This window comes from Orycteropus afer, unplaced genomic scaffold, assembly GCF_000298275.1.
Source record: "Orycteropus afer afer isolate SDZICR_OR568_19922 unplaced genomic scaffold, OryAfe1.0 scaffold00208, whole genome shotgun sequence".
NCBI lineage: Eukaryota > Metazoa > Chordata > Mammalia > Tubulidentata > Orycteropodidae > Orycteropus > Orycteropus afer.
The window spans coordinates 1,449,135-1,457,610 of record NW_006921795.1 but is presented as its reverse complement, the minus strand read 5'-3'; the positions used below and the strand labels follow the sequence as shown (position 1 = coordinate 1,457,610).

General features: G+C 38.9%; 1 protein-coding gene across 1 annotated transcript in view; it reads right to left on the bottom strand.

Annotated features, from left to right (window-relative positions):
- Window positions 1–269: 269 nt before the first annotated feature.
- CRNKL1 (crooked neck pre-mRNA splicing factor 1) overlaps window positions 270–8,476 on the bottom strand; it is a 25,115-nt gene continuing 16,908 nt past the window's right edge. The window contains exons 8-14 of the mRNA XM_007948198.2: window positions 7,736–7,927; window positions 5,865–5,924; window positions 5,013–5,093; window positions 3,794–4,033; window positions 2,242–2,343; window positions 1,599–1,847; window positions 270–437 (exon numbers count right to left, since the gene is read on the bottom strand). Coding sequence (XP_007946389.1) covers window positions 270–437; window positions 1,599–1,847; window positions 2,242–2,343; window positions 3,794–4,033; window positions 5,013–5,093; window positions 5,865–5,924; window positions 7,736–7,927 — 1,092 coding nt within the window. The remainder of the gene's footprint in view (window positions 438–1,598; window positions 1,848–2,241; window positions 2,344–3,793; window positions 4,034–5,012; window positions 5,094–5,864; window positions 5,925–7,735; window positions 7,928–8,476) is intronic.

Here is an 8,476-nt window from a genome sequence, read left to right as displayed (position 1 = left end):
CCTTAATTAGATTTTACACTGCGTGGCATGGACAAACTAAATAGGAAAGTTTGGTGTCAGTCAGGTGAAGAAATCCAGAAATTAAAATATTCCTTCACTTGTAATCCCCACCCCTAACCTAAGAGCATTTCTGAAATGATTAAAAAAGTGCTGTCAAAGATTCCAGCCAATTCATTACAGGTGAAATATACAGAAACTTAAAGGAGTCACAAAAGTTTCAAAGTATTTAAACTTATAAAAACAAAGCATTTATCAATATGTAAAAAACGTCAGGATTCACTCTCATCAATGTCTTTATCTGGATCTTGCTCAGCAGCCTCCTTTTCCTGTTGCTGTTTCTTCCAAAGTTTGGCCATAGCCAGGAGCTTGAGGTTGGGTTGGTTGGCAGCATCTTCTGGGAAGATGTAATCATAGTATTCTTCCCAGCCTGCGTCAGACTACAGAAATAAAGTAATTAGATAAAGCATAAGCTGACTCATGGTTAACACTCACATTTTGGTTACTTTAAACTGGAGACAATTTTCACTAGAAAACCCAGAGTTCAAATTCAATGCTTCCTCATTTTATAAAACATCAAAGTTTATAGAAAGAACAAGGGCTGAACCTGAAAGTCTGGAAGTGAGTTAAGTAGCTGTCAGATAGGTATTTGCCATTGTATCTTACTGAGAACTAAAAATGTGATGGAAGAAAACTCTAGAAATCTAAGCCTAAGTCTTCTTAGAGTCTGTCAACCAAGAGGTGACACAACTCCATCTTGCAGTCTTGTGGTTAAAATTTTAAATGACTGTTAAAGATTTACTTAATATTTACCAAGTAGCCATAAGCATAAATCTGTACATTTATTATTCTGACTTCTGCCCTTACACTCCCACCTACAGTCACTTATTTCACTTCCCAAACACTGCTCTCAGTTAGGCCTTGCTCTAGTTTGAACTTGACATCACTTGCTTACAAGCCCCTGAATGGTCTTCTCATCTCCATTATAAGCCCCTTGTGTCTGCTTGTAGGAGATGCCAGGGATGTTGGCAAAAGTTGACCTGGTCATGTCATTTTGTGATTTCCACCAAACTCCTTGATGTGGCTTTCAAAGCCTTCTATGGATTGGCTCCTACCTAAAAGTTCCCGTTTCATTTCATACCATACTGACTTCCTGCTTATGGTTACTACACTTTATGTAGTTTCAGGAATCAATCTTCATGAAGCAGTTTTTGCCAACCCTCTCCCACTCCCCAACTCTGACTGGACTATATGCCTTGCTCTGTATTTCCACAGTACCCAGATGGAAACTTTCTCCTATTCCAGGCTATTTGCTTCCATCCTAAGATTATACATAACAGGAAAAAACCAAATTCAGTGCCATTGAGTCAATTCCGACTCCTAGTGACTCCCTTTGGGTTTCTGAGGTGGTAAATTCTCATAGAAGTAGATTGCCCTGTCTTGCTTCTGTGGAGTGGCTTGTGGGTCTAAACTGCCAACCAGAAGGTTAGCAGTCAAATGCCTTAGGCACTATGGCACCAGAGTATAGGCCACTTAAAGGTGTAATTTCCAAGTCAGGTGTGTTTTCTATTTATTTGAAACAAAATAGGCTTAGTTCTTACCCCATCATCAGTCTGCACCTTTCTTCTCTTCTTGACTTTCTCTGGCATGAGTTTGTCTACTCTTTCCTTATCAGATATGGCTCCAAATTCATCTTCAAAGCTTCTCCAAGATTCTAACAACATAAGTCTCTCTTCCTTTTCTTCACAGTTTCGCATGGTTCTGTTAGCCTCTTCATAAATTTGTCTACATTTAGCCAAGCTTCCTTCTTTCCCTGAAGACAGCTCAAACTGAGCAAAACTGATCCATACCTTGGAATAACAAAAGTTATCACAGAACCAAATTAGCCATGTTATCCAGAAGTTAATTTTAAAATAATGTAGTTAATTTCTCATTAATGACAACTGAATACACTAACGGAGTCATACCAAGTAGTCCATAAAATACAATATACAAACTGCTTCTATTTAAGTATCTGAAATAGTCCGAAAATTGTGACAAGAGTTTTACACCCCCAACCCTGGCCAAATGACTGGGTGTAATCCTAATATTCCAAAGTCCTCTGAAACTCTTAAGTTCTCTTATTTAAAAGAAGTCATTTAAAATAAACACACAGACACTTAAAATACTGAGATACAGTATTTTCTTCATTTGAAGCTTGCTTATTCAAGCAAAACCCAGAGAAACCTAGAAAGCACAGAATACCTTCACATGTTGTGTCCGCTGAAGCAATCTTCGGTAAAGATTTCGTGTTCTTTCAGTTTCTTCTTGCTCAATTTCAAAATCAATATATGACTTCCAAAGCACCTAAGAAAGATAATAGGTCAGGCTTGACATTTAGAAAGCAAGGTGCTCCTATCCAAAGAACATGTTGCCCACCAATCTAACTACATCCAGTATCTAGGACTTTATAATTTTTTTTTTTTAAATAATACTTTATTGTATTTTTGGTGAAGGTTTACATATCAGTTTAGGTTCCCATTCACCAATTTCTACACATACTGTTGATAGAAACATTGGTTACATTCTTCCCAATTTATGAACATTCTTATTTCTATTCTTGTTCCATTTTCATTACTCTAGTTTCCCTGCCCTCTTAGATTCTCATCTTTGTTTTAAAAGTAATTGTTGACCATCTGGGTCTCATATACATTTTTTTTAAAGGGCAAGGACCTAGGACATTTACTGAAAAACTAAGGAACAGATCACATGTGGAAAAAATAAACAGTACAGGTGTTTACAGGCTGGAGAGATCTTGGCCAGAATTCTACAACATAAGGTAAAAAGCCTTGGATTCCTTCTGGGATTTTCTTTCATAATCTTTCTACTGCTGACTTATCATTAAGAACTCAAAAACTTGCCAAGAGTCTCCATGTACTCATTTATGATCCTGCCACATACAGCTGACTTTCTGAGAACACAAGCCTGGATGAGCCAGTATGTAGTGCTCTCACCTCCACTGTAAATCCCTTATTATTGAGTTCAACTCAACATGCATTCACTGAACAGCTGCCCACCTGCTATGTACAGTCTTGTCAGGACACAAGGATGCATAAAATGTAGCCCTGACCCCTGGGAGCAGGCAGCCTAGTAGATGAACTGGTGGATCCAGTAATGCACAAAACTCTGCCCTAATGTGTTGAGGATCCAAATCATTAGCTGCAGAATCACATTAGTGTAAGATTAACAAAATATCTGAGCTGAATTTCAGGCTCCTGAGAGATTGAAATTGGTCCCAAATACCCTATCTTGTGGCTCCAGCTTAAATACTAATGTGATGATTTCTGGTCCTTTGGCTGGCCAGGAATGCCAGGATAGCAACTGCAGTAATTTCAGGAATATCCTGGTTTAGCTGGCACTCCCTTTATTGGCCCAACCCAGAAAGACTGTGCTGGGACAATCTAACCCTTTACCTTCCCCGTTCTCCAGATATGCCTGCTAGCTATTTCTCTGCCTGTTCTTTTCTCTCCCATTCCCATTCCCCCTGTTTGAAAAGGGGAGGAGAGCCAGTCACTCATCACATATCCCAATTCATCGAGGGTGTCATTGGGATTTATTATCCTCTGGTATCTGACTGAAAGTCTGCCCTCCCCTATCCCATTTCTATCCTTAAACAGAAAAATCCTGTTGTGAGTGGGAAAGAACAGAAGTTAGTTAACTGGTCTTTATATTCTAAAATGCATACACAGGTAGATGACTATCAGAGTAATACCAGAGAAGCATCTAAAATAAAGTTATCTTAGCTTGAAACCCTCACCTCTGGCATGTCCAGGCGAGGCTGGCTGATGGCCAGCTCATAGATGGCCCGGGCTCGCTCAATGTCACCAAGGATCGTCTCTAATTCTGCAAATTTAATCCAAGAGGTACAATTTTCAGGTCCAAATTCCAGGAACTTTTCATAAAGCTTTCGGCATCTGTCAAATTCTCGTAGCTGTAACTCCAACTCTATGTAACCTTTAAATAATTTGTTCTTTGGACATTTGCCTATGGAAGTTCCCTGGAAAATAAAATAACCAAACCATTGTGATACCTTAGTGGGTTCAACCTGTACCCATTGTCCATCTGTCCTAAAGGCTGGTTATTGCTGAGAAAGTCCCTTGTAGGGCTGTTGTTTCCCTGTCATATTCCACACTGTACATGCTGGTTCTTGACAAAGTGACAAACAAAACAAAAAACCTCGAATAATTCACTCAACTGACAACAGGGCCTGTGCTCACTGTTACCTGTTTAGCAAAGGGAAGCATTCCAAAACTGGGCAAATATTTTGGATTTTATTGAAAGTTCTCTGGATCTCTTAGGGAATACAGATGTCAGATGTATTAAACTTCTTATATATGAAAAGGCAACCAAAGAAGGAAATCTACTTGCTGCACATTGCTGTTGTGTGTTTTCAAGTTGATTCTCACTCCCAGACCATATTATGACAGAGCAGAACTATCCCATAGGGTTTCCTAGGCTGGTAATCTTTATGTAAACAGATTTCCAGATCTCTTCTTCCATGGAGCCACTGGTAGGTTTGCCAACCTTTCAGTTAGCACCTAAGCACTTAACCATTGCACCACCATGGCTCCTTGCTGCCCATAGCTAGGTGCCAGTAGCTTATGAGAATAACTGAATTCTAATACAATACTTCATCCTATTAAGGAACTGTAGAACAATTATTGAGAAGACTACATTAATACAATTATTTTATACAGAATCAGACTACTAATTCTAGTCTAAAAAAAGATCTGGCAACTGGTAGCTATAAAAGTTTCCTATGTTGAAATAGAATGTTCATTATCACTAGTTAATAATTCTAAGCATTATCATCTAATTTTTATCCAAAAGCTATTTATTTTCTAACTTGACCCAAACTATAAACACATGAACATTCCTGTTGCTTTTTAAATAGGAATTGTGTAACTTGTTAGCACCAACATATTAATTTCCTTCTCATATAACTTAATTATGCTTCTGATCTTTTCTTTACTTACCAAAGCGCTTCGGGCAAATGGTAAATTTTTCTGTCTTATCTCAAACTGTGCATACAGCAACCACATTTTGGCAAATGTGAACTAGAAAACAAAAGCATAAAAACATCGAGCTTAAAAGACTCATTTAAATTAACTAAAGGCCATCAGCAGTAAGTTTTCTCTAAAATTTCAGAACTATATTATTTCATCAAGGTTAAAAACAAATAAGCCAACCATGATCTAGAACCCTTATTGTACTCTAACACTGTAAGAGTCCACCACAGCCCCCAACAGCACAGGTGGCTTTTAGTCATTAGTGAGCTGAACATCCCACAGGTAACTCAGTCAATATTTCTACAGAAGAAAAAAATACTTTGTATCCCATGCTGGGAAATATGGGAGAGACAACATTTCAACCACCCAGAAAAGTGCATGTGTTCACTCCTGTGTGTGCACATGCCCTATTACCAAAAACACCTGGTTAATTGTTTCCTATACATGATGTGTGCTCTTAACATGTGTGTCTTCTTCTTTTGGCTTAGTTTACTCAAATTATGCTCACTTCTCTTTTACCTATGATTGGTCCTATTCACTTGTCACACATTTTGTCCTTTCAACTGGACTGGAAACCTTTACAGAGGCAAGGAACTTATTTATTTTGTTTTTTTAAATTCATTTCTTTTTATTGTTGTGAATATACACAGCAGAATATACATCAGTTCAACAATGCAGCATATCTTGTTATTTGTATTTTCCATGGTGCCTAGCACAAGGAAATAAATATTCAATAAATAAATATTTCACTCAGTGACTATAACTTACAGAAGCAGGATTTTGACCTGTTTGGAACTGAACACTTTAGAACACACATACCTTTTTGTGAGGAATTAGTTCCAAAGAGGCTTTATACACTTGTCTTGTCCTCTCGGGATCCTGTAATAGAATAGAAATTTTCACAAAATGTTGACATCTATTGATCATATTAATTTTAGAAGTTACCAGTTTTACTAGTAAAAATGAATACCCCCATCACCACTGAATATGCTTTCCTGAGTTGCTGTTTTCTTTTTGCTGTGATTTGGGTGAATGTTTACACAGCAAATTGGTTTTCCATACAACAATCCAAACACATTTTAATCCCTGACAGACTGCATCCTTATAATGTAACAGCACTCTTCCTACTTCCTCCCTGCATTTAGTTTCTGTTTGTCCTTCTTGCCTTCTGAGCTTTATCCCTGGGCAAATGCTGCCCTTTTGATCACGTATGGTTGGTTGTGCTAAGAGTACGTACTTCCCTGGTTTTATCATCCACCTTGTAGGCCTGTCTACTGTTTGGCAGAAAGCTGAGCCATGGGGGTGAGTTTGGTTCCATGTCTGAAGGGTATCTAAGGGGAAAAGTCTCAGGGGTTCTACCAGTCACTGGTCTTTTTTTTATGATTTTGAGTTTTGTTCTTGCAGTGTCGTAAATTACTTAGTGTGGCTTTTCTACCCATAAGTCTTTGTAAACTCCAAGGTGGGATTTTCTATGAGCAACTGAGGAGCTCTTGATTGCTGAAGTTGTCCACCTGGGTTATTTCTGTTGGGTGTGGCACAATACAATGTTCTGGGAGGTGCCCACTCTCTCTCACGTGCTTAGAGTTCTGATGCTGTGATTGGCTAGTTTGACCACCCTTCCGGGCTCAAAAGGAGGCCTCCTGGAGGCAGAACTTGCTCTGACTGCTGGTTGAGGAAGAAGTGCTGCGGAAAGAGACACGCACCCTGGAAAGAGACATGTGCTGCTGGGAAAGAGATGCAAGAGACTGTTGGCTGAGGGACGGTGGGCTGGGAGAGAGACTGAGCATTCTTCTTGAATTTGAGTTGTAGCCTGGTGCTTCCCTAATAAACCCCGTAATCCGTGAGTTCTGTGTGGCCACTGCAGCGAATTATCGAACCCAGAGGAGAGGTGGTGGGTGCTTTGGGAGGAACGGTTGGTGAAAGGGCTGGAGGGAGGCAGCATGTCTGGCCTTGCAGTAACAGGCCTTGGGTTACTGCTCGTAATCCTGTCTTCCTCTCGTGGGATTACAGGAGGTCAGAACATGTGGCCTCCTTGCCGTTATTGCAGTTCTACATTTTTCTCACACTCTATCCAACAAGCTGTAGTTTTCAAGCCCTACTTTCATTTATGATAAAAAATGTGAACTACCTTTGGCATCAAACTTTGGGTTAAGAATCACCAACAATATAGCCATCAAACTCTGAGAGCTTCCTTGTAGAAAGGCTTTTGCCTGACAGCAGAAAGAAACAAAGATACTTTGTATTCTCAGATCAACAGTGTAAATTAATCTCTCCTGTTAATTTACACACTGCCAATATCTGAAAATGCCACTTGATCTTTACTAGAAGCAAAAATATACAATCTAGCCATGATCCTTATTTATGAGAAAACCAAGGAAACTATGTATAATTAAACGAAGGTTGGATTATTGTTCCCTTCAGTTTCCAACCAAGTAATATCCCATTTTGCCCCTAAAAGGTTAAACAACAAACAAAAAAAACCCCTCACATGTGCTCAGAGCAAACACCTATACTCTAAAATATTGCAGAGTGAATATACAACCGTATGGCTGAACAGAGAACCATCAGTATTTAAAGCTAAATTCTTTTGTTTCAAGGACTGTAAATATTAGGTACTACCCACAACAGGCGAGCTGTAAGCACAGGAGTAAGGAAAGCATTAACAGCTGACATGTATTTGCATTTTTCACCTTTGCCTCTAACTCTTCATAAAGTGCATAGTTGACCCAAAGATAGATGTAGCGCTTCCAGTGCCTCTTCTCCGGAATTGGTGGCACATTGGCAATGGCTCTTTCATAGACTTCTCGCACGGTTTCTGCTTCTGCGTCACTTTCCACCAAGCGTAAATAATCAAACCACGCATCATAATTGTGTGGATTAGCCTAGAAAGAAACCCAGCTTAATACATAGAAACAAAACCAAGAGCTACTCTTGCTAGGCTACATGAGCCCAAAGGAGGGACTTGACTGACTTTCTTTCTACATTAGAACATTTGTTTTCTAGATTTTACATAACCTTGTATTTAAAATGCCATTTCAGAGATTTTTTAAACAGGAAAAAATAAGGACTTCAGGACAAAAGATTAGCCAGGCATCCCACAGCAAGGCCCCTTTCATCTGCAGGCACCACTCTCAAGATTTAACTACTTAATAATTTAGTATCTATTCTTATAAATGCATTTATGTGTGTGACTACATCTAATTATGCAGACATTTAAAATCACAATGGGATTATATCATGCCTGCAACTACCTTTTCAATTAAGAGTCACTTATTTTTCTTTTTTTAATTTTTTATTGTGATTTGGGTTAAGATTTACAGAGCATATCCACTTTCCATACAGTAGTTCACATATACTTTGTCTCATGTCATTGACCACAGTTTACCACAATGCAACAGCTCCCCCCCACTTCCTCCCCATAGTTACCTCTT